The sequence below is a fragment of the Erythrolamprus reginae genome, chromosome 1 (genome assembly GCF_031021105.1).
Source record: "Erythrolamprus reginae isolate rEryReg1 chromosome 1, rEryReg1.hap1, whole genome shotgun sequence".
Lineage (NCBI taxonomy): Eukaryota > Metazoa > Chordata > Lepidosauria > Squamata > Dipsadidae > Erythrolamprus > Erythrolamprus reginae.
Genome location: NC_091950.1, coordinates 243,915,525 through 243,940,936, shown reverse-complemented (window position 1 = coordinate 243,940,936; position 25,412 = coordinate 243,915,525). Strand labels below are relative to the sequence as shown.

Sequence of the window (25,412 nt, the reverse complement as noted above, 5' to 3'; positions counted from 1 at the left end):
AAAGGACTTGGAATGCACCCAGCCTCTCTGGTTTTACAGGCCAGGTAGACATTATCAGGAGATAGGTGTTCCTTCCAAAAGCAAGGCCTTATGTCATAAGGACTTTATAGGTTATAACAACCTGTATTTTGAATTGTATTTGGAAGCCTACTGGTATCATTTGGACATATTTCTGCATGCTGCCACATTCTAGGATCATTCAGGGTGGTCTTCAAGCCCAGTCCAATGTGGAACACACTGCAAGAGTCCAAATGACATCACTAAGGCACGAGTGACCACCTGAACGGCTTTTTAACCTAGGAAGAGATGCAATTGGCAGACCAGATGAACGTGTCCAAAGGTCTTCTTTGCCACAGTTGCCGCCTGTTCTTCACATAGGGGTTATGAATCCAAGGAGACAACTAGGTTACACATCAGTCTCAAATGAGATAGTGTTATCTTATTAAATATTAGATATAGAAAGTCCTCAGGACAGGGAAGACTCAAATATCCACATCTTCTTGGTCTCATCGGGATTGTCCATGTCTGTCCCTATCCATCCAGACTTACACAGCTTCCAGACACTGGGACAAGGCTTTCAAGCCCAGGTCAAGATGTACAATTACAGTGATCCCAAACTGGTTTCTGGTGATAATTGTTTTCTTTATTTGCAATTTGATTGGATTGCTGTATGCTACCCAGAATCACTTTTCGTGATATGGGCAACCATATACATTTGATTAATAAATAAACAAACCAGTATGTATGTATGTATGTATGTATGTATGTATGTATGTATGTATGTATGTATGATTATTTATTTATTTATTTGTTTGTTTGTTTGTTTGTTTATTTATTTATTGGATTTGTATGCCGCCCCTCTCCGGACACTCGGGGGGGCTAACAGCAATAACAAGACAGCGTACAATAATAATCCAATAATATAGGTATGCTTTTATAGTGGTTTCATGTAAATATTAAACAAAAAGGGCAAGAATATTAAGCCCTATATCACCCCATAAGGAGCCACAGATTTCTTCATCATCAACACTGATTGGAATCGACCACCGAGAAAGAACTACAGTACTAATGCAACATCTTTGCCATCTCCCAGTGCCTGTAGTTCAGCCAGAAAAGCTACTGTGATAAATGTTATCAAAAGCCCCCTTGGTGTTGTTTAGATTTTTCAATCAGGGCAGAAGCGCTGCTTACAGTATAGGACATTCAGAGTTCAAATTTGACACATTTTCACAATATGTGCCTGAAACAGGAAGCACTTGAGCAGATTACTATAAAATGTTAAAGTGTTGTAGTCTTGCAGCGCAAGCTCAAACGGACTCTGAGACAGACAGATAATTATTGCTGATTGCTAATTTAGAGACCTGTTTATTTAGCCAGGATTAATACTCTATGATTAACTGCCTCATTCAAAGTTAAACTTTGATTAGAAATACTCTTTAATATGTAAGTGAAAGGAAAATGGGAGGAACTAGGAACAAGTGACATATTTATTTTTGGCATAACAAGGTTAGGTTTCACACTGGCAGGAATTTATAACATTAAGAGCTTCGTGCCAAGCTGTCATTCAGTCTGAATTTTTTTCTAGGATAGTTGGAAAAGGAAAACTGGGCAGCAAAAGATGGTTGTAGTACAACGGGAAATGACTTATTTGTTTGGATTGATTTTCATCTTGCCTGAAATAGCCTTGGATAACCAATTCATTCAACACAAAATAAACAATACTGCCATTTATATACTGCTCAAAAAATAAAGGGAACACTCAAATAACACATCCTAGATCTGAATGAATGAAATATTCTCATTGAATACTTTGTTTTGTACAAAGTTGACTATGCATAACAGTATGTGAAATTGATTGTCAATCAGTGTTGCTTCCTAAATGGGCAGTTTGATTTCACAGAAGTTCAATTTATTTGGAGTTATATTGCGTTGTTTAAGTGTTCCCTTTATTTTTTGAGCAGTGTATTTTACTACAACTTCTAATGAACTTCTACATTATACAATTGTCTGAGAGGTCTACATATTTTAGTCCTGTTAGATAATTTGGGAGTGCCGCTGCTCCTTTAAGAGGTGGCATTCTGGATCAGCGGTTAAGAAGCTGGGCTTGTTTGCTGGAAAGCAGGAAGTTCAGGTTTAAGATCCAAGCAGCACACAACAGGGTAAGTACCTGTTCCTTGCTCCAGCTCTTACCATCCTAGCAGTTCAAAAGCATGTAAATGCAAGTACCGGTAGCTTAATACAGTGTTTCCCAACCTTGGCAACTTGAAGATATTTGGACTTCAACTCCCAGAATTCCCCAGCCAGCGAATGCTAAGACGAGGAAAGATGACGAAGCGAATGTAGCACTTGGCTCCACTGTGACTATGGTGGGAGACGAAGAAAGACTGGTATGTTTATTGTGTCTAAAAATGTTGGCAGTGGACAGCATGAAGCCAAATAAATTAAGGCATCACTTAAAGACATAACACCCCAACCCTGCTGATAAGCCGCCAGCAAAAATGTGCCAAATATTGCAAACAATTGTCCCAGTAGAGAGTTGGGGAGACACAAAATGTTTACTTCTTCCTAGACAGGGCGTAACAAAAAATAATTGAGAAGCACTGGTCTACAGCAATGCCGTTTAATCTTTTAGACACAAGGGACCAATTCTGTGGAGAGGTTTTTCCATGGACTAAAAGAGCCATGGTTTTGTGTGCTGCCTGCACCCTCTAGATGGGGCTTCGCTTGTTTGTATGGCCCAGTTTCTGGCATGCCATGGACTGGTGCCGGTTCCCAAATAACCAAAAGTGATAAGGAGTCTGATAGCACCTTTTCATTTTGTTAAAAGCCTTTTCAAACAAAATATATCAGTCTAAAAAAGTGTTACCAAACTCCACCATCCACCATATACATGTGGAGTAACTTTTTGTCAAACAGCACAGGAAATCTCTCTCTCTGTAATGGTTTGTCCATCTGTTTCTTCTAATTATGCTTAATATTAATTCTAATTATACTTAATAATTAATAATAGACTGAAGACACTGGAACAAAGAGGCTATTGCTCTTTAATTTTACAGTATTTGTGTAAACTGCAGAGAGATACCAGATTGCCCATTGTAGGATCATAGTACTAAAATAGTAGATTGTGGTTTAAATACATGACTTTTTTTTATCCTATGAAAAAAATGGCAGGTTCATACTCTACATGAAATACTAATGAACCAAAACCTCATCTTTTAAAAGGGGCATTCTACAGATATTTGCTTCTAAGTGCCAACTGTCTTACTATATTTTTGATTCCATATGGGATTTGATTCCATATGGGATTCCATATAGGAGTCTTCAGAGAGGGGCGGTATACAAATCTAATAAATTATTATTATTATTATTATTATTATTATAAAACCTTATCAAAATATTAAGCAAATAGAAGCCAATATTGTGGGTTTTCTCGGCTGAATTATTTTATAAAAGATTCAGGATTCCCCCACACTTACAGTTAATGCAGTACATTTATTATGCACATTTTAGTTTCAGTCATTAGTGCATTCATCTATGTAAAATAAAATACCGGTAGATGAAATTATAAAAAAATAATGACACTGATTCCAAATACGGAAGACATAACTTATAGGAAGCAGGTACAAAGGGTAAGAGAAACATTAGAGGTGTTTTTTTAATATGTATATTCAGAGTATTGCAATGCACTGTTGTAGTGTTACAAAGAGATTGTATCACATGGGACAGGTAGAGGTTGCTCAAGTCTCTCGGCAAAATATAAACAGCAATACGTATTCAAGCAAAACAGAAAAAGCATGCCAGAAGAAGCCAAAGTCCTTTTGGGTGCAGTTTACTAGACTACTCTGCTTATTTCTTCAAGCTGATGTGCATTAACAGCACAGTGATAATGTTTTCTTGGAACAAAATAAAAGCAAACCTGAAAAAAGACAAAATCTGAAAGGGGTTCATAAGGATTTTTTAAAAAGAATGTTAGAAACTGCCGTACAAAGAAAAACTCAAGAACAAAACCAATACAAAAATATGTATTCTAATAAAAATACCTGAAATCATTGACAGGTAGGGCAATATCCTTTCAATTAATACTTCAGCTTCAACCGCAACAATACACGGGCACACAATAGATTCAAACTTAATATAATCCGCTCCAAATTTGATTGCAGAAAATACGACTTCAGCAACAGAATAATCAATGTGTGGAATGCACAACCTGACTCTATAGTTTCTTCCCCAAACACCAAACCTTAGATTGTCTATAGTTGACCTTTCCCCATTTCTAAGAGGTCTGTAGGGGGCGTGCATAAGCGCACCACTGTGCCTACCATCCCTGCCTTACTGTCCTATTGTCCCCATTTATCTGTACTTATGTTTGTGTTTATTCAATACTTGCTATCTTGTACATGTTTTGACAAACAAACAAACAAACAAACAAACAATATGTAACATTTAAAGGACTGTCCTTTATAATAAAGGATGCACTGTCACTGTAATTACCAGGGGATAAAGCTTTCCTGAAAGAAATAGGATAACACCGCTGTAATAATTCTAGCACCTTAGAAAAAAATATATATTGCTAAAAAAAAATAAAGGGAACACTCAAATAAACACATACCTAGATCTGAATGAATGAGATATTCTCATTGAATACTTTGTTCTGTACAAAGTTGAATATGCACAACAGCATGTGAAACTGACTGTCAATAGCGTTGCTTCCTAAGTGGACGGTTTGATTTCACAGACGTTTGATTTACTTGGAGTTATATTGTGTTGTTTAAGTGTTCCCTTTATTTTATTTTTTTTGAGCAGTGTATACTGTATATGACATTTTCACTTCCTCTCTTCCTTTTTGCCCACAATCAAAATGGCCGGAATAGGGTCCCGCCCCATTTATTCCTTATTTTCATCTTCAGAAATAAAGACCATTTCCCCCAGTTTCCTAAATACCTTAAGGCAAGGATCTCTCCAACCTTGACAACTTTAAGACTTGTAGACTTCAACTCCCACAAGTCCACAAGTCTTAAAGTTGTCAAGGTTGGAGACCCCTTGCTTTAAGGAGGCATCATTGCACACCTGCTACATTTTAAACCAGCATCTTGACCTTCTGCACACCCCTCCTATGACTGTTACATTTGGGGGGGGGGGGGGCTCGGCAAGAGGAACGCGCGTGTGTGTAGTTTTTATACAATGCTTACTGATACGCCCTACGAGCGAAAAGAACTAGTACTGTAGTAGCAAAACAAATAAAAACTCCTCTCCGGTCCCCACAGAACCCGCTTTCTGTCTTGTTCTCACGTGCTTTGCTGACTTGTGGCGCTTCCGGTAAGGCAGACTTCCTTTAGAAGCGGAAGCAGCGCCTGGCTTTGAAACTGGTTTGTTGTGTCCGTCCTCCCGTTTCTACGGATACGCCTTGTGCTGCGAATTCGCTTCGAGGCGGGGGCTGGAGGAGGAAAAGCGTGGTATGGCTTCTCTAAGCAGATGTTGGGGAAATGCCCTAAGCCATCGGGTGGGGAAGGGGGGGGGGGAAATGTTTGAGAACCCTCCCCGCATTAAGCCGCTTTTTGCATCCTTAAAACGGCCGCTGTCCTTTTTTCCCTGCAATTTTAACCCATCCCAAAGAGCCTCTTAAAAAAAAAAAAGCAATTCGGATTAGGAATGATGGAAATTGCTGGGATCGGGAAGCCCTGGTGAAGATTAGCCCGAATAGAGACTTATTAACGGGTTGGTCTGAAATCACTGCCTTTGCTCTGCTCAGCTGTAGGGGGGAAAGAAAGGCTACAGTAATCTTAGATTGCTCCCCGAGAGACATTTAATTCATATTGATTTTAGATTGCTCAATGTAGGAATGTGAAATTGTTCTGCCTGGTTTTCTCAATATAGCAATAGCACTTAGTGCTAATAATAGTAATAATAATAATAGAAATAATAATAATAATAATAATTTATTAGATTTGTATGCTGCCCCTCTCTGGCATACATAGTGCTTTTAATAATAATAATAATAATAATAATAATAATAATAATAATAATAATGCTTCATAGTGATGATGATGATGATAATAATAATAATAATAATAATAATAATAATAATAATAATAATTTATTAGATTTGTATGCCGCCCCTCTCCGAGGACTCGGAGCGTCTCACAACAACAATCAATACAATACAAATTATTGTTAAAAGACAAAGTTAAGAAACCCACTATCATTAAAAAACAGGCAAGCTACACAATCACACCACACTCAAATCCTACTAGTCAGAAGGGGGGACACACCAATCCCCCCATGCCTGGCGACATAAATGGGTCTTCAACATCTTGCGGAAGCCAAGGAGGTTGGGGGCAGTTCGAATCTCCGGGGGGAGTTTATTTATTTATTAGATTTGTATGCCGCCCCTCTGAGGACTCCGAGTTAATTTCAGAGGGCCGGGGCCGCCCCAGAGAAGGCTCTTTCCCTAGGTCCCACCAGACGACATTGTTTAGTTGATGGGACCCAGAGAAGGCCAACTCTGTGGGACCTAATCAGCCGCTGGGATTCGTGCGGCAGAAGGTGGTCCTGTAGGTATTCTGGTCCGATGCCATGTAGGGCTTTATAGGTCATTTACAGCCCTCTAAGCGGTTTATAGAGTCAGCCTACTGCTCCCAACAATCTGGCTCCTCATTTTACCCACCCTGGAAGGATGGAAGGCTGAGTCAACCTTGAGCCAGTCGTGAGATTTGAACTAGTGAATTACAGCCAGCAGTCAGCAGAAGAAGCTTGCAGTACTGCACTCTAACCATTGCACCACCAAGGCTCATAAAATGGGACAAAAAGCTCACTTTCATAAATTTTGGTCTCATTGCGGTTTAAGCTGAAGACTATGTGTACTTACCGTATTTTTGGAATGTAAGTTGCATCTTTTTGCCCCCAAATAGTGGAAATGTCGGTGCGTTTTATACCTTGAATACAGCCATTTTTGGCCTCCTGAAGCCCTGCCCCTGCGTCCCATTTTTGCGAAAAATGAGATGAACAGATGGTTTGCAGAGCACTCTTAGAGAGTGTGGGAAGGCAAAACACCCCCGTTTTTACAAAAAAATGGGGGTGTTTTTGCCTTCCCATACCGCTTAGTGCTCTGCAGGCTTCCAAAACTCTGTATGGCCCATTTTTGCAAAAAAAACCCAGCCCTGGTGAAAAATGGGTCATTTTTTTTCAAAAACGGGAGTGTTTTTGCCTTCTAATTACCCCATCTAGCATGAGTAGAGGAGGAATTCTGGGAGTTGAAGTCCACTAGCATTAAAGCTGTCAAGTTTGAAGACCCCCAGGTTATGGTTTGTGGTGGAAGGGTCTTCAAACTTGGCAAGTATAAGACATGGACTTCAACTCCCATTCCTGAGCTAGCATGACTGGAGGAGGAATTCTGGGAATTGAAATCCACAAGTCTTAAAGCTTCCAAGTTTGAAGTTTGTAAAAAATGTACATGGTTGTAAAAAGTATTCTGCTACACTGCTATTTTATTAAATAATATATTACTACACCATTTGCTTCAGAATACTTTTTTTCTTGTTTTCCTCCTCTAAAATCTAGGTGTGTCTGATACTCTGCAAAATATGGTATGTTAACATTTAAAATGAATGCTTTTGTTACCGCTACCACTTCTCATGATTGTTTGGTGGGGTTTTAATATAGGTAATCCTCAACTAGCTATCACAATTGAGCCCCCAGAATTTTGTTGCTATGCAAGACAGTGATTAAGTGAGTCATGCCCCATTTTATTTCCTTTTTTTTGCCACAGTTGTTAAGTGAATCACTGCAGTTGTTAAATGAATCAGGCAGTCATTAAGTGAATCTGGCTTCCCCACTGGCTTTGCTTGTCAGAAACCAGCTGGGAAGGTTACAAATGGCGATTACATAACCACGGGAGTGTGCAGCTGTCATGTATACATGCCAAGTGCCTGATTTTTGATCATGTGGTCATGAGGATATGGCAATGGTGAAAAACAGTCTCATATGTCACTTTTTTCAATTATGTAACTGAACAGTCATTAAAATAGTTATAAACCAAGAGCTACATCTGTCATTAGTTTTCAGTATAGGCTGGCAAATAATTCTGATTTCGTAGACTCCTCGGACCATATTAAGTCATAATATGATGTGTTTGGTTTTGACATAATAATTTGCAGGCACTTTCTAAAGCAAGGGTGGGCAATTAATTTTGCCATAGGGCCGCATGAGAAATTGGGATGGTTTTAGAGTTAATATAATTAACTCAGTTCTACCCAATACTGTATATTATTGGGTAGAACTGAGTTAATTATATTATAATTATAAATTATAATTATATATTATATTATATAATATATATAATTATGTATCAAGGAACTTGTTTGCTTTCCATAAAAGGGGAGAGAGATTCATATTTAAGTTTTATATTTCCAGAGTAATACCATTTCTCCTCCCTCCCTCCCTCCCTCCCTCCATTTCCTTCCTTCCTCCCTCCCTTCCCTCCTTCCCTTCTCTCCTTCCTTCCTTCTCTTCCTCCTTCCTTCCCTCCACTCTCAGTCTTCCAATTCCAATTTTTGTGAAAAGTAGCATTTTAAAGATGGATAATTTTTAATTCTTAAATTTTAAAGATTGGCAATTGCCTTGTCAAACAGTGATCAATTGCAACATTATTTTTTTAGATTTATGACATGAGAGTTAATCAACTATACTTTTATGTCTTGTTTCTTTATGTTAGAGTGGAACTATTCTGCGGGGGCAGCAATATTTGATTTGTTTATACACTGTTTTATACTATGTCTTTTGTGAGCTGCCCTGAGTCTTCGGAGAGGGGCGGCATACAAATCTAATAAATAAATAAATTATCTCCATGCTCCCCAACCTGATTTCCCCCCACTGGGGGTGGGAGAAGCTCCACCGCGAATTCCCAAAGAAGGTTAAGTCAACTTACGGGAAAGGTGGAGAGGGCGAGGAGAGAGCTCTGGTGTAGGCAGCGCTGTCAGCCGAGGAACAGGCACAACACGACTGCCGCTTTTTCGCTTTTTGCTTCTGCATGCCTGCAGATGGCAAGGCTGTCCGACTCCACTGTGCGGCTTTCGGAAACGCCATGTGGCTTTTGGTTTTTGCCTGCACGCTCATATGCGCGTGCACAGGTTAGACTGACCTCTGTGGGCCGGTCACAGACAACGGGTGGGTCGCATCTGGTCCCTTGTCCGCTTCTTGCCCAGGTGTGTTCTAAAGCATGAATTGAGGGGGATGGTGGGTGAATCTTGCTGATTATAGCTTACAGTATTTCATAGGGCATCAAAGTTAAATGTGATATATATTATATATATTTATTAGATTTGTATGCCGCCCCCTCCGCATACTCGAATATAGGTTTCTCTTCCTCCTGCAGCTTTGTAAAGTCTCTTAATTCTACAGTGTTCTAACTGATTTGTTAGCTTCATTTTTGTTTGCATTGTTTTTCTGGAGTCTGATTCCCTGAGCTAAGTCTATGTGTAAGCTGTGAGTCACTGTGAGTTGGACAGCCGCATAAAATTTCTTAATAGTGAAAACATTAATGGTGGCCCACAGTACTCAGTACACAATATTCTAATGGGAGCAATCTGTTCTGTTTTGGTTAAGCCTTTCCTGTGGCTTTCTTGATGTGCCATATTTTAGTGAACATAATCAGGAAATAGATGACAAAATAGGTGATGAGATACCGGATACTGTATGTGTACATGGAAAGTACATGGAAAGTTTTAAGGGGCTGGATATACTTAGCTTGAGACAAAAATCACAAGAGGCAATATGATAGCCAAACACATGATGGATTGATTGCAGGGGAAATATGGAACAAATCTATTCCCTATTCCTGCTTTAGAATTATGCAGCCTTTCAGGGTTGAACTGCAACTAATATCATACTTCATCATTGGCCACAAAGGCTAATGCTGTAGGGCAGTGTTTCCCAACCTTGGCCACTTGAAGGTATCTGGACTTCAACTCCCAGAATTCCCCAGCCAGCATAACCTGGGTGGGGAATTCTGGGAGTTGAAGTCCAGATACCTTCAAGTAGCCAAGGTTGGGAAACACTGCTGTATGGAATTCATATTACTCAACTGTTCTAGAGGTTAGGGTGTAATTAGCTAACTCAAATTACAAGATTAGGATTTCTACTAATTTAGAGAACCACTTTGGTGTTAATGGTTAAGGCAGCAGGCTAAAAGGTGAGAGGCCATGGGTTCCAGTCAAAGCCAGCTGAGTGATCTTGGGACACTCTATCTTGGTTCTAGGAAAGAGACAGCGGCAAATTACCTCTGGAAAACCGTGCCAAGGAATTTGCTGGTATTCATGCAGGCAGTCCCCAGGAATCAATATTGACTTGAAAGCACAAAAAACCTTTTTTTTTAGCTTCTGAAATTTTACAAGGAGATGCTATAATGATTATTACATTTTGATAATCCTTTATATAGCAATATAAATAACACTTACTTATATTGTATATCACACTACAGTGTTCCCTCGATTTTCGCGGGTTCAAACTTCGCGAAAAGCCTATACCACGGTTTTTCAAAAATATTAATTAAAAAATACTTTGTGGTTTTTCCCCCTATGCCACAGTTTTTCCTGTCCGATGACATCATATGTCATCGCCAAACTTTCGTCCGCCTTTAATAAATATTTTTTTAATAAACTTTAATAAATAAACATGGTGTGTAATAATCTAAATGGTTGCTAAGGGAATGGGAAATGGTAATTTAGGGGTTTAAAGTGTTAAGGGAAGGCTTGTGACACTGTATTAGCCAAAAATAGTGTATTTACTTCCGCATCTCTACTTCGCGGAAATTCGACTTTTGCGGGCAGTCTCGGAACGCATCCCCCGCGAAAATTGAGGGAACACTGTATAGTTCTTTGCAGCATTTTCTGAATGGTTTAGAGTCAGCCTATTGCCCCCAACAATCTGGGTCTTCATTTTACCAACCTCAGAAGGATGGAAGGCTGAATCAGTCGAGGTGGCGCAGTGGGTAGAGTGCAGTATTGCAGGCCACTAAAGCTGAATGCTAGATCTGCAGGTCAGCGGTTCAAATCTCATCAAGGTTGACTCAGCCTTCCATCCTTCCGAGGTGGGTAAAATGAGGGCCCGGATTGTGGGGGCAATATGCCGGCTCTGTTAAAAAGTGCTATTGCTAACATGTTGTAAGCCGCTCTGAGTCTAAGGAGAACGGTGGCATAAAACAACAACAAATAAATATCAATATCAAATAAATAAATAAATAAATAAATATAAAATAAATATAAAATAAATAAATATCAATCAATCAACCTCGAGCCCGATCAGGACTGAATTCCTGACTGTGGGCAAAGTTTGTCCGCAATATTGCATTCTAATCACTATGTCATTAGAGCATCACATTGTGAATACAGTTACCAATATCTGACTATTCTGGAGAAATGATCATCCTAGCCAAAAAACAGCCTTTGATTAACCAATAAGCAAAACAAGCATCTGCTTAGGATACCAAAACAAGGGAATACCAAAGAATGTTTTCCCCTAGCTATCAGGCCCTTATTTTTTTGACTACTGTTTGACTTTAATCACTTTTTTTGGTCATTGTCCTTTTCTGCCATGTTCAACTTTAATCTGTATTGTAAAAACATTGATATGGTAAGTGACTCACTTTTAAAAGTTTGGTTTTGAAGGTGTTGTCTGATATCATATTTGTTTCATGGCATGCTGTGAAAGCAATCATGGGCTTCCCTAGGTATGCCCATGTTACACCAACACTCCGCAGTCTGCATTGGTTGCCGATCAGTTTCCGGTCACAATTCAAAGTGTTGGTTATGACCTATAAAGCCCTTCATGGCATCGGACCAGAATATCTGCGAGACCACCTTCTGCCGCACGAATCCCAGCGACCGGTTAGGTCCCACAGAGTTGGCCTTCTCCGGGTCCCATCGACTAAACAATTTCATCTGGCAGGACCCAGCGGAAGAGCCTTCTCTGGTGGCCCCGACCCTCTGGAACCAACTCCCCCTGGAGATCAGGATAGTTGTTTTTATTATTGGATTGTACATGTTGTGTTTATTATTGTTGTTAGCCGCCCCGAGTCTACGGAGAGGGGCGGCATACAAATACAATAAATTATTATTATTATTATTATTATTATTATTATTATTATTATTATTATTTTCACAGCCTAAAAAGTTTTATACAGTATTATACAGGACAGTTCATTAATGTGATGTATAAACTCTTAATTTTTGCATTGCTGCTGTGAGCCTGTTTCTATCAAGGGTAACTGAAATAATGGATTATTCTTTTCTTTGTAGTGGCTCTGGCAATTCACCTCTTTTTAAAAAAAAATAAGGATATTTTTTAAAAATAACCAATACACTTGTTAAACGGTACATTTGTTTTGATGTTTTAATGGATTTGTTTCCGTTGGTCATATTTTGATGTGTGATTTGCAAATGCCTCAGAAAGGAAAGTTTTATTCATTCTGTTTATTTCGTTCTAATGGTGACCACATTTCTTAGAAGGGATGTTTGTATGACAGCTGCTAAAGCAGGCAGCTAATACGTTTCTCCTTGGCTGTTGCCCAGAGGACTTGTTGAAATGTCAGAGTGATCTTTGCAATGTCAGACGAGGGGCCCTTTTAGATCATCAACTCTCACTTAGGCTTCTGCCAGCTCATCTGCTTGCTGACCCCAGATAAACATTTGGGCTGAGTTTTTGTTGCTTGTTTGGCTTCTTCTATTCCTGTTCCATTTACTTTAATGGCTAGAAATAATGGAAAGGGCAAAATGGACAGGATGTAAACAAGTCGGTTAGCTTATTGCATTTATTTGCAAATGCTTTCAGCATTCAAACCTTGTAATGCATTTAAATTAACAATGACAAACTAGGTAAGTACTGAAGCTTAAGGCTTAAAAATGGTTAAAATCTAGCATTCCTGATATCCCTTTTAATCTAATTCTTGTGATAAACACAAATTCTCTTTGGCCTCAATGAGCACAATTAATCAGTTGTTTTTCCCAGCACTGCTGTGTCTCATTGAAAAAAACACTTTCTGGAAGTTCATTTGCCATAACATAAAATGTATCCTTTTTCATCCAGAAAGAACAATTTGATGTTTCCTCTTCCAGGCTCTTATATGGAAGTTGTTCTAACAAAGAATTTTGACCTGCCTTTGCTCTGTAGATCTGGTAATCAGATCTTGATGTAATATGAAAACAAATAATATGAAGTTAATTACTATTATTCAAAGGAGGGCAAGTCAGCAGCCTCCTACCATATAACAAGAGTGCGAAACACATTAGTGTCATAAAAATTGTAAAAAAGAAAATCTAATTGGTGACCAAAGAGTAGATTTTGAGTACAACATTGAAATTGCTTATCACATTAACACATAATTTCAAGTTAAAAGTGCATTGAAATGTAAAGTCTCTTCCTGTATAAAGTTACATGTAAAGATTTTCAAATATGTTCAGCACTTTTTCTCACCAATACTAGGAAAGACCGCTGCATCACAATTTTGGACACTATTTAAAAACTACACTGCTCAAAAAATAATAATAAAGGGAACACTTAAACAACACAATATAACTCCAAGTAAATTAAACTTCTGTGAAATCAAACTGTCCACTTAGGAAACAACACTGACTGACAATCAATTTCACATGCTGTTGTGCACATTCAACTTTGTACAGAACAAAGTATTCAATGAGAATATTTCATTCATTCAGATCTAGGATGCATTATTTTAGTGTGCCCTTTATTTTTTTTTGAGCAGTATATTTTCCCAAAGCAACAATCTTGTGAGGGGAATTGGGCTGAGAGAAAGTGACTGGCCCAAAGTCACCTAGCCGGCTTTCATGGTTAAGATGGGATTTGAACTCATGGTCTTCCAATTTCTGGTCTAGTGTCTTACCCATTAGACCAGCTACAAATTTGTTATGATTTTAGGTGTTAGAACACAAGAATCCAGTGTTAAATCCTACTGGTGTGAGTGGGAAATTAGATTGGGATAGTGAGACCAGATTTTCAAGATGTTATCCTTAAAAAAATGTTTTGTAAGTCTTTGAACCCTTGGTTTGATAATATATATTGAACTTATAGTTTTCAGATTTGTTAAATATCTGCAATCTTTTTTGTGTGTGTTGAAGTGTTTTTCAGTGTGATTTGCTTTAATTTGTGATGTTAGAACATTTCAAGCGGTTTGATACCGAACCTGGAAAATGAGATAGACATTTCAAAATAAAACGAAACTCTTTGGTCTCTGCTTTAGTGATGGAACGGAATGGATGCCAAAGAGCCTCAAGTTCCCAATCTGAGGAAGAAAGCAGCCTGCTGGACTTGCCTGATGACATAACTCCAGAAAGCTTTCTAATGAAGCCGAACCCGGGGGAAGGTGAAGCGTTTGATTTAATGCTACCAGCAGTTGACGCAGGTAAAAGCTGTTATTATTCTTGCATTCACTTAGAGGTGACCCAGGCAAAGGAAGCGGCTTGTGCCTATGTCTACTGAAAAATAAAATCCAATTATAAGTAGGAACTCGTGGGCATATGTCGCTATTTGCCTCATTAAGCATTGATCTCACAGCACTTCTTACTTCAGGCTTTAGATTAGCAGCATTGTCCAGAATGATGTTGTCTTTCACAAACTCCCACGCTGGTTTGAGAGCAACCTCACTGTTGCCGGCTTTCAGCAGGCTCTTTTTACCTGTGTAATTCGATCATTTTTGTATTTCCCAGAAGAGGGTATTTTGCCTGTGTGCTGCTCTGAGTAACCAATATTCAGCTTAAAAATGAGTTTTAGAAGATATTTACACTTGGAAATAAGCAGAAGAATAACACATACAAATGCCCCATATGCTGTCTGAAGTGTTTGCTTGTTAAAAACAAGAGTGCAATAGTTAAAAACAATTATTTGAAGGGGTGGGGGAATAGAAGGTACTGGTTGGATTCTCACATCACATAACTAAAACAAGAAAGACATTTCAACAGCTTGCTGTATAAAAAAGAGAAATATGCTTGATTTCGCAGTAGTCAGACATATTAGTCTTTGTCCTTGTTCACATCTGTCAATTCTTTTTTTAAAAGAAAAAAGGACAACTGATGTGCAAAGCATTCTGTGCATGCACAGAGGGTAAAAGAACCCAAACGAAATCAATCAATCAATCAATAAATGGCGGCATCCAGGTAGGTGGGCGGAGCCTCGTGCTCCCTTTGCAACAGGCTCTCCAGTGACTGATAGGCATGAGCAAACCGGGAGCATTTCACCCCTGGCTCAGAGTATTAGTTATTTGTGGTTGATTCATTAAACCTTGGCCAAATAAACAAGAGCTTAGCCAATATATCAACCTATAAGCAGCTTTTCTCCAAACTGTTGACCTTTTGGAATGGTGGAGTCAAGAAAAGTGAGAGGACAATGGCATATTGGTGGGGCAGATTTTAAAGTCTCATTGCATTGCATCATGCAGTATTGGTTTACAATTTTTTAAAAAAGTGTCCTGTGAATTGTTTCTTGTCCATGTTTATCTAGGCAGAGTAAAGGACATAATTATGTTTAAGAAACATAATCTGTGTCTTAAACTCCTAATATAGGGTTTGTGGGTTGGGTTTATTACTGTGTATTAGATCTCAATAACTCATAAATTAAGATTATTGTGATAGGCTTTGCATAGCATTATCATAATTTTCTTCAGAATTGTTCTAGAGGTTAAATACATGGTATCAAAACAAAATTGTTTTCTTTCTGTGTGCTCTACTTTTGACTCTTATAAATGATTCAGGCCTCTCGTGCCCCAGGAATACAGAATTCTGCACTTTCTTTATATGTGATTTTTATATTATGAATTGCTGTATTTGGTGACATTGTATTTGTTAATACGATTTCATGTACAGTATTGTGAAATTCCTTCACAAAGGGACTTCTCTATAGGAACTAAGATGCTGCCCCTTGTATCTTGCACTATTTAATATCAATAATCCTGTTTCCCTTCTTTAATTTGTATCATGTCCTATTGGAAAGGTTCTTGCTGAAGCTTAGTTAGTTCTGAAGTGTTATGGTGTATATAAGAAGAAATTTGTGGCGTTTCTCCAGTTGCAAATTCTGGATTCTGAGTTTTGATTCCTTGTTCCACCATTAACAGAGATTTCAATTTCAAAACAATAATAATAGAACAGAATAACAGAATTGGAAAGGACCGTAGAGGTCTTCTAGTCCAGAAGCTTGGGAATTCTGGGAGTTGAAGTCCTCCAGGCTTAAAGTTGCCAAGATTGGAGACCCCTATTGTAGTCCAATCTCCTGCTCAAGCAGGAGGTCCTATATCATTCCAGACAAGTGGCTGTCCAATCTCTTCTTAAAAGCCTCCAGGGATGGAGTATCTACAATAGGGGTATCAAACTTGTATCGTCACAGTGGCATCACATTACGTATTATGACTCCCCCCCCCCTTAACTAAACCAGGTGTGGGCATGGCCAGCGTGTGACGCACCAGGGCCACAAGTTTGACAGCTTTGATCTACAACTTCTGAAGCTGTTCCATTGATTAATTGTTCCCACTGTTAGGAAATTTCTCCTTAGCTCTAGCTTGCTTCTCTCTTTGATTAGTTTGGAGGGCAATTAGAATACTGTCTATACCAGCACTTCTATTACAGCTTTAACTAATGTTAAAAGAATATGTTTATCAATATTTGTTTCCATAGTTCTCTTGGACAATAAATAATTGGTGGACTACAGCAAATGATCGCATTGCTTATCATTAGTGCTTTCTTTTATAAATGTGTAAACATCTATTAAACTTTTCTAAGGTTTTCTTTTAAACATGCCAGAAATGTTTTATTTTCTGGCAAAAAATTATTGTGTCAGAGTTCCAAAGAAAGAAATAGTGGACTAAAGATCACTCTGCAAAAAAGCAAAGCTGACAACCATGGTAAAAAATGAAGAGCTAGTGACTGGCTCTTCATGTCAACTCTCTCCCATATAAACCAGACATGAAACGTGTCTAGAATTAATTTTATTATATTACATTAATATAATTAATGAACAGAACCTTGCAAGTCTGAAAGTGCAGGCAGCCTTTAAATATTTGAATCATTAGGACATGTAATTCCTAAGTTTCTTTCCCTGCCCATTAAGCCACTGGGGGCTTCTGCCTCTGTTGCCTGATTCTTGGCAGCATCTTTTCCTCTCATTCCCCAAGGTCATCCGTACATTCCATTACACTTCAGACATTCTCTGGACAGGGAGAGGATGGAAGATTGCCTGTATGCATGCCAAAGAGTTGTTCCTCCCAAGGAGATCCCAAGACAGCAATTCCCGGTGGGTTTTGAGCATTGGGAGATCATAGGAATAAGCATCTTGCTCACAACCACAGTCAACATCTTTTAAAGGATACTATGTTCACAAACTTCTTTTTAAAATCATGTTCAGAAATTTCTTATTTTGAAAACATCTAGTTTCCTTCAATCCTTGATGAAAAAAATTAAAGTTTCACAGTTTTTTTAAAAAATGAAACTGTAGATAAGATATATTTGTTCTTAGTAAGTTATAAATGGGTTAGGCATGTGATAAATTTGGAATAAGATTTTAGAATTAATTATGAAGAATCCTTCCTGTGGGAAATAGATTCATTTGAACTTTAGCATGACGAAATAATGAGAATTTTTTTAAAAAATTGGACACTAGATGGAATTAATAAAGATTTTACTTAAAGGAGGAAACTATTCAAGCCTGATTAACACGGTCATTTGCTGGGGCATAGAAAATGACACAAAATGTTATAACACTGAAAATACTGAAGGACACTTTCAAAAAACAGAATCAGGAATGGGTATCAATAATGCCACTAACAATGTTTTCTTGGTCTTTGGCTAAACAGAATCAGAAACGGGTATCAATAATGTCAGTAAAATGATGTTCTCTTAATCATCTCCCATATGGATTATTGCAATACACTCTATATGGGGCTGTCCTTGAAAAATATCCACAAGCTGCAAGTGCTGTAGAATGCGGCAACACAAGCAGTTTTAAGCACCCTTAGGGTTACGCATATAAAACCTCTGCCATATGAGCAGCATTGGATGCCAGTTTACTTCTGGGTCCAGTTCAAGGTGTTGGTTATCATATTTACAGCCCTTCATTCATGCATGGGACCAGGTTATTTGAAGAACTGTCTTGTCCCAATCACAATCATCCTGTCCAACACAGGCAAGAGAGGGTTGTTGCATGCCGGTCTGCTTCCTCCTGCACCCCGTGGCCATGCAGCACACACATGCAGTGTTGAAAAACAAAAAAAATAGCAAAAAAGCCAAAAACAAGATGGTGGTGCACACACGCAGTGCCAAAAACCCTGCTTCTACGCATGCACAGAAGCAAAAACAGCAAAAAAGTCCACCCCACAAAAAAATCCCCCAAAAAGAATGTCAGTGTCCACGGAGCGGCACCGATAGAACCAGCTCCACGATGTCACCACCGGTTTACGACTTATTGGAACTGGTGCGAACTGGGAAGAACCCACCTCTGGTTCTTGTACTTTACAAACATGATGAAGTGGGAAAACAACATTAGCTAATTCTCAGTGTATTATTGCAATATACAGTAACTGGAGCAGATAAGTGGTTATTGTGGGTATCTTCTTGGATTTCCATTCCATTAGGGTTTTTTAATAAATTAATGAGACTATTGTATATTCTAACCTGTAAGCAAGAAGAAAAGTTCAGTGCTATGGATTGTTTAAAGGTACAGCTGTTAGAAACAATCAGACTGAAAGATATAATTAGTCAGCATTGTTTTCCCAGAAGTAGTCATAAAATTGCTTTGGTTTGGAAGAGATCATCCTTTCCTGTATAAGAAACCAGGAAATCCATAGAGACAAACTCTTTATTTATTTTTTGAATGTGTGATGGGCGTGTTCACATGACAAGCTGAGCTAAGAAGCTTGGTTAATGGGTTTGCATTTGTTCTCATTTATCTCTACCTCTCTGGTCATGTGCTAAATTTGTGACAATTGTTGCTTTATGTACAGAATTATTATTTTTTGGCTTAATGTATCCGACATAAACCATTTATTCTTTTCACATCTTAAGGCAAGACTTGCATAATCATTACCTGATTGAATAAATAATCGAATTCTCCCATCATGTTAAAAGTAAACCCTGGTTTACAAACCATATTGACTGAGCTTACAAAACATACTCATTGAAACTAGCAGTGTAACAAGTCAACCTGCCACTAAATGGTTATATTCTTACTAAATTAATTACAACATGTATGATTGTACAGTATAAGGATTTTATATTGCTTTCCATTTGAGTGATTTGTTATTATAAATATCGGTGTATCTTAATTTTTATTACCCTTGCTAAAATCGTTATTCATTTTTTTAAATATTTAAAAACCATCCAAATCTTCAGCCTGTTTAAAGAAACATTTGTTTTCATAAGTATTAATCTTATCCGTGTTTATTAAGGAGAAGGTTCCATAGTTTTGAGTATAATTAAGAGTATATACAAGGGGTGGACAAACAAATGGAAACACTTGACTTTTTGGCATCATAATGTTTGAACTTATTCAAATCAATCACAACTTGACATATTTTAATGTTTTTTTAATTCTGTTATTTGATATGTTTTTTTGAACTACCTTTTTTTTAAACAGAAATTTAAGGAAATTGGTTATAACCTTCTAAAAATGGCAGACCTCTCAGACTTTCAAAGAGGCCAAATTGTTGGTGCTCGAATGGCAGGCGCTAGTGTAACAGAAAGTGCCCAAATGTTTGGCGTTTTAAGAGGTAATATCTCAAAAATAATGACTGCTTTTGAAGGAGAAGGGAAACGTCCTCAGCCAAGCACAGGTCTGGTTGAAAGTCAAAGTTGTCTAAGAGAGACTGTCGGACTCTAAAGCGAATTGTTAGAGCGGATTGCAAGACCACAGCTCCTAAAATCACTCCAGAGCTCAATAGATACATACAGAACCCAGTTTGCACAAAAACTGCTCGAAGGGAGCTTCACAAATCTGGATTCCAAGGAAGAGCTGTAAGGTGTTTCCATTTTTATGTCCACCCCCTGTAGAACTATGTCCTAATAGTTACTTCAGCAATACATCCTATTACAGTGATGGCGAACCTATGGCACGAGTGCCAGAGGTAGCACGCTGAGCCATATCTGCTGGCACGCGAACTGTTGTCCTAGCTCCAAGGTGCATGTGTTTGCAGGCCAGCTGATTTTTGGCTCGATTTTTGGGAGGGTATTTTTGGCTTCCAGAGAGCCTCCAGGGGGATGGGGGAGGGCGTTTTTACCCACTCTCCCAGCTCCAAGGAAGTCTTTGGAGCCTGGGGGTGGGCAACACATGAGCCTACTGGGCCCAGCAGAAATTGGGAAATAGGGTATTTCCAGCCTCCAGAAGACCTCTGGGGCGCAGGGGAAGCTGTTTTTGCCCTCACCAGGCATTGAATTATGGGTGTGGGCACTCATGCATGCGCAATAGCATGTGCCCATGTTCTTTTTGCATCCGAGGAAAAAAAGGTTTGCCATCAGTCCTATTGGGTTCAGTGGGATTAATTAACTATGAAGGGCAGCCATACACAGCTGTCATCTTTTCTAAGTAATTATTTTATAACTGATTTGTTATAAATCAGTCCTTTAAAATTTGTTTCATATGAAATAGATGAAAACTCGCTAGCTTCTGCAGGCAGGAAACACATGAAGAAGGAAGAATCATGGGGAGAAACAGTTTTAATCAGCCATTACTGTTAAAAATGATCAGATGTGAAGAAGCTTCCACTAGGGGGCTGCCAAAGAATTGTTTATACCACACAATACTCTATTTTGATTTTCTAGATTCCTGTGTAAGAAGCAGGAGTAGTAGAATCTGTTCTCTGTCCTGGGATAGAACCAGCCTTCAGAATGGGTTTATCCTGGACCAATCATCTTGAGGATCGAGTCAATCTCATTTGAATAATTGCTAGGATCCGCCTTGAGATCCCCAGATTCTGACTCAATCCTTCAAAGGATAGTCATGGCATGACTCCCTCCTGAACTTTTTCTCTAATTTGGCCTTCTTTTTTAAATCAATCCTACTACCAATCAGCTCTTTTTAGGGCTCCTGATTCCAGTTCCCTATAACTCCAAGGACGCCTCAGAGCTTCTTCGCTGATCAAGAGATACAGGCAAGATCATAGCCATTTGGCTGCCGGGCAAAGTTGCAGGCCAGATTGTGCCGGATTTCTTGGAGGCCACACAACAACAGAGGAGGCCATAACGCATGTGGCATATAAGGAGGCTGACATTTTAGAGGCATACTTGGGGGAGGGGCCTACAACTAGCGATGGTCTGATACTGGAGCAGTAAGGTGCTACGTTCTGGTGATGATTTTTGGGATGCCTGTGCAGCTGCGCGCCCCTAATACGCGCATGCATGCCCCAGCATGAGATTTGGCTTCTGCGTAAGTACAGCAAGCAAAATCTTGTGTGCTCACCATGTTCCATTAGAACTGTGGCTTGTACTGTGGGTATTATGAGATAGTGAGATTCCGTATTTCCTAAGCATGTTAAACATAGAAACATAGATGTCTGACAGCAGAAAAAGACCTCATGGTCCATCTAGTCTGCCCTTATACTATTTTCTGTATTTTATCTTAGGATGGATATATGTTTATCCCAGGCATGTTTAAATTCAGTTACTGTGGATTTATATACCACGTCTGCTGGAAGTTTGTTCCAAGGATCTACTACTCTTTCAGTAAAATAATATTTTCTCATGTTGCTTTTGATCTTTCCCCCAACTAACTTCAGATTGTGTCCACTTGTTCTTGTGTTCACTTTCCTATTAAAAACACTTCCCTCCTGAACCCTATTTAACCCTTTAACATATTTAAATGTTTCAATCATGTCCCCCCTTTTCCTTCTGTCTTCCAGACTATACAGATTGAGTTCATTAAGTCTTTCCTGATACGTTTTATGCTTAAGACCTTCCACCATTCTTGTAGCCCGTCTTTGGACCCGTTCAATTTTGTCAATATCGTTTTGTAGGTGAGGTCTCCAGAACTGAACACAGTATTCCAAATGTGGTCTCACCAGCGCTCTATATAAGGGGATCACAATCTCCCTCTTCCTGCTTGTTATACTTCTAGCTATGCAGCCAAGCATCCTACTTCCTTTCCCTACCACCTGACTATTATGTTCCATAATAGTCAACAGCACTGAAGAGTTTCCTGGAATCAATTAAGCACAGTGACTTTCTTTGGCTTTCTCAATTGTCAGACTTCCATCAGCAATAATGTCTTGTATTTCTTGGCCTTTTTAAAAGCCAGCTAGAACAGGGGTCCCCAATCCGTGGTCTGTGGACTAGCACCAGTCTGCAGCATGTCAGAAACCAGTCGACACAAACAAGCGAAGCCCCATCCTCTGGATGCAGGCAGCATACAGGGGGGGGGGGGAGGAAATCCTGGTCCATAGAAAAAAAATATCTCCATGGAACCAGTTCTTCGTGCCCAAAGGTTTGGGGGCCACTGAGCTACAATATCTGGCATTTCTCTTTCTCTGGAGATTTCTAATATGAGTTGGATTATCCTAAGTATTATTTTGCTTGCTATAATTTAAGGATATTATATGATAATTTAAACAATCTGTTAAATCTCCTTTGGTGTTGGTATATGTTGTGGTTAGCTCTGGCCCAGCTCCTGCCCCAAGGATTGTGGATGTGGGGGAGACATCCTCATGTTGCAGGCCTGTTTTGCCCCGGTGGAATCTGCTGATGAAGGCTCCTCTGACCAAGAAGACATGAGTGACAGGGAGGAGGAGACTGTGGCAGACAGCTTAGAAGGAGATCAATTATCTAGCTCCTCCTTGGATTCAGAACAAGAGTTAATGATACAGCCACGCATGCGGAGAGCGATGCATAGGCAACAACAACTGAGAGATTATTATCAAAGAAAATGAGGCCACCTGTGGTTGGGTGGGGCTGTGGTAATTAGTGAGGCTGCTATAAATAGCAGCCTGTGGGTTTGGCCATTGTGGAGGATTATCTGATCGTTGTGTTTCATGACTGCTTTGCTGACTTTGATCTTTGTGTGCTGATTTTCCCCTGCTTTGAAACTAAACCAGAGCCAAGTGTGTTTCACTTTGTGAAAGAAGAAGGACTGTGAATTGCCTCACAGCTGCAAGCTAAGTATCACAAAACTGATAAGGGACTTGTACAAATTACCAGTTTGTTTGGAGACGAGTGCTCTTTGCTATACCAAAAGAGGGCTTAGTTTAAATGAATTTTCATTATAAAGAACGTTGTTTTGAATTTTCAAATGTGTGTGTGTCTGAAATTTGTACCTGTGAATTTTTGGGAGGAGTCTACCAGAGAGCCCGACAGAACAGTATATAGACTGACTTCTTATATAGGTTGGCAGTTGCGTCATTCTTCAGATTTTCTGCCATACTATTATTAGACTACCTTTACATATTTTTCTATTACATGCCATATTCCATAACAAATATCCCATTAACTCCTGTAGCCTTTCAACTTGGCAATAGCCATAGTGCAGGTATAATTTCATATTCTAGTGCTAGAGGTTCTTGTAAGAAGAGAGTAACTTCTAAAGTACCTTTCATGCTGACGTCTGTACTTGATGTTCTGCATAAGCTTGACAATATGTTCTCTTGTTAAGTTTCACTGCTTTTTACATTTCATTTTCTTCGATTAATTTCAATTCCATCATAATGATTGAGTTCTATTCTGTAGCACTGACAATGCAGAAAGAGAACAGCTGAAAAACGGTGACTAAAATCTGCTATATAGTGATTGCTTCTTTTTTGCCCTTAAAGCACTTCTGTATTATACTATGATTAAATTATTTTGAAAAGTCCGTAACTCTTAATAAGATTGTGTGCCCCCACCTTTATTGCAGCATAAATCATTCAACAGTAGGGCCTTTCTCAATTAGTGCTTTCAAATATGTTGGAATTTAATTCCTCTAAGATTGCCAACTACTAGGGAAGGCTATGTTATGATGTCCAAAACTATTCTGGTTGCAACACATGCGCTAACTCAGGGGTGTCAAACTTGATTTCATTGAGGGTTGCATCAGGGTTGTGTTTGACCTGGGGGGAGTGGAGTGGAGGGGCCAGGTTGGGCATGGTTAGCTTGATGTCACTCTTGTTGGGAGTGCCTGTGTCCCCAGCACTCTGCCAGTGAAAACGGACACCCAAGCTCTGTTTTTGGCTACCAAAGAGGTCCTAGCAGCCAAAAACAGAGCTTGGGAACTCCTTTTCGCTGGGAGAAGCACCATGGGCCAATCCTTTGCTGTTTCTAGAGCGGCCCCATGCGGCAGATCTAAATATCCCAAGGGCTGGATCCAGGCCCTGGGCCGTGACTTTGACACTCCTATGCTAACAGAATATCTTCTCCATTTTATATCATTATCCTTGTAGCTGGTACAAGAATTGTAGCTTAGGTAAGTAGCCTACCTGCAGGGCCGCCATCAGGAATTTTGGGGCCCCATACAGCCTAAGTGTCTGCCCCCCCCCCGCCATTTTAAAACTACTTTTTTAAAGTTTTTAAGAAGATGTTAGATAATCATCTGAAAATAGCTGTAAATAAAACCCGATGTTCCCAGAATTAACTTTATTCATAAGATTATGATAGCAACAACTTGACCTTAGTTTTACTGGAACTATAGAATAATCATATAATAACCGCTGATGTTACAGGCCGTATAACTATATAAAGAAGGAACTGTGAGGATAACAGTTCAAAAGGGACGGGGGCGGTGTTTGTTATGTTGTGTTGTTTTGTTGCTTGTCTTATAAAATGCAAATACAAAATTTAAACAAACAAATAAGTATATTGTAAAATGATAGATTATGTACTATCTTATTTTTTTAATGTTTACATAATAACTACTTTTTTTAAAAAAAATCATCTGTCTGAAGTAGTGTAGGATTCCTGTCTAAGCAGGGGGTTGGACTAGAAGACCTCCAAGGTGCCTTCCCACTGTTATTCTATTCTAATTATCCAGGGGGTTGTGTAGTTATCAGTGGTATTAAAATAGGAGCTGTTAAAAAAAACCCAAATACAATTTCATATTGCTTCACATCTCAATATCCTTTTCGATCTAGGTTTTACGCCCATCGGTGAACGCAGGTCTGAACGAGCCCGTGGTATCCAAGTTAATTTCAAAGTACACTGCTCAAAAAAAAGTGAAGGGAACACTTAAACAACACAATATAAACTCCAAGTTGTCAATCAGCGTTGCTTCCTAAGTGGACAGTTTGATTTCACAGAAGTTTGATTTACTTGGAGTTATATTGTGTTGTTTAAGTGTTTCCTTTATTTTTTTGAGCAGTGTAGATAGAGCAGGAGGTCTCCAATCTTGGCGACTTTAAGACTTGCGGACTTCAACTCCTAGAGTTCCTCAGCCAGCGAAGCTGCCTGGGGAACTCTGGGAGTTGAAGTCCG

At 39.0% G+C, this 25,412-nt stretch overlaps 1 protein-coding gene across 2 annotated transcripts in view; it reads left to right on the top strand.

The window, feature by feature from the left end:
* Positions 1 to 2,060: 2,060 nt before the first annotated feature.
* Positions 2,061 to 25,412, top strand: part of SHLD1 (shieldin complex subunit 1) — a 59,756-nt gene continuing 36,404 nt past the window's right edge. The window contains exons 1-2 of one of the 2 annotated variants that reach the window (XM_070732687.1): positions 2,061 to 2,159; positions 14,249 to 14,410. In XM_070732687.1, the coding sequence (XP_070588788.1) occupies positions 14,251 to 14,410 (160 nt within the window). In that variant the 5' untranslated portion in view covers positions 2,061 to 2,159; positions 14,249 to 14,250. Of the gene's footprint in view, positions 2,160 to 5,313; positions 5,454 to 14,248; positions 14,411 to 25,412 lie in introns of those variants that run through there. The other variant, XM_070732686.1, reaches the window with a different exon arrangement.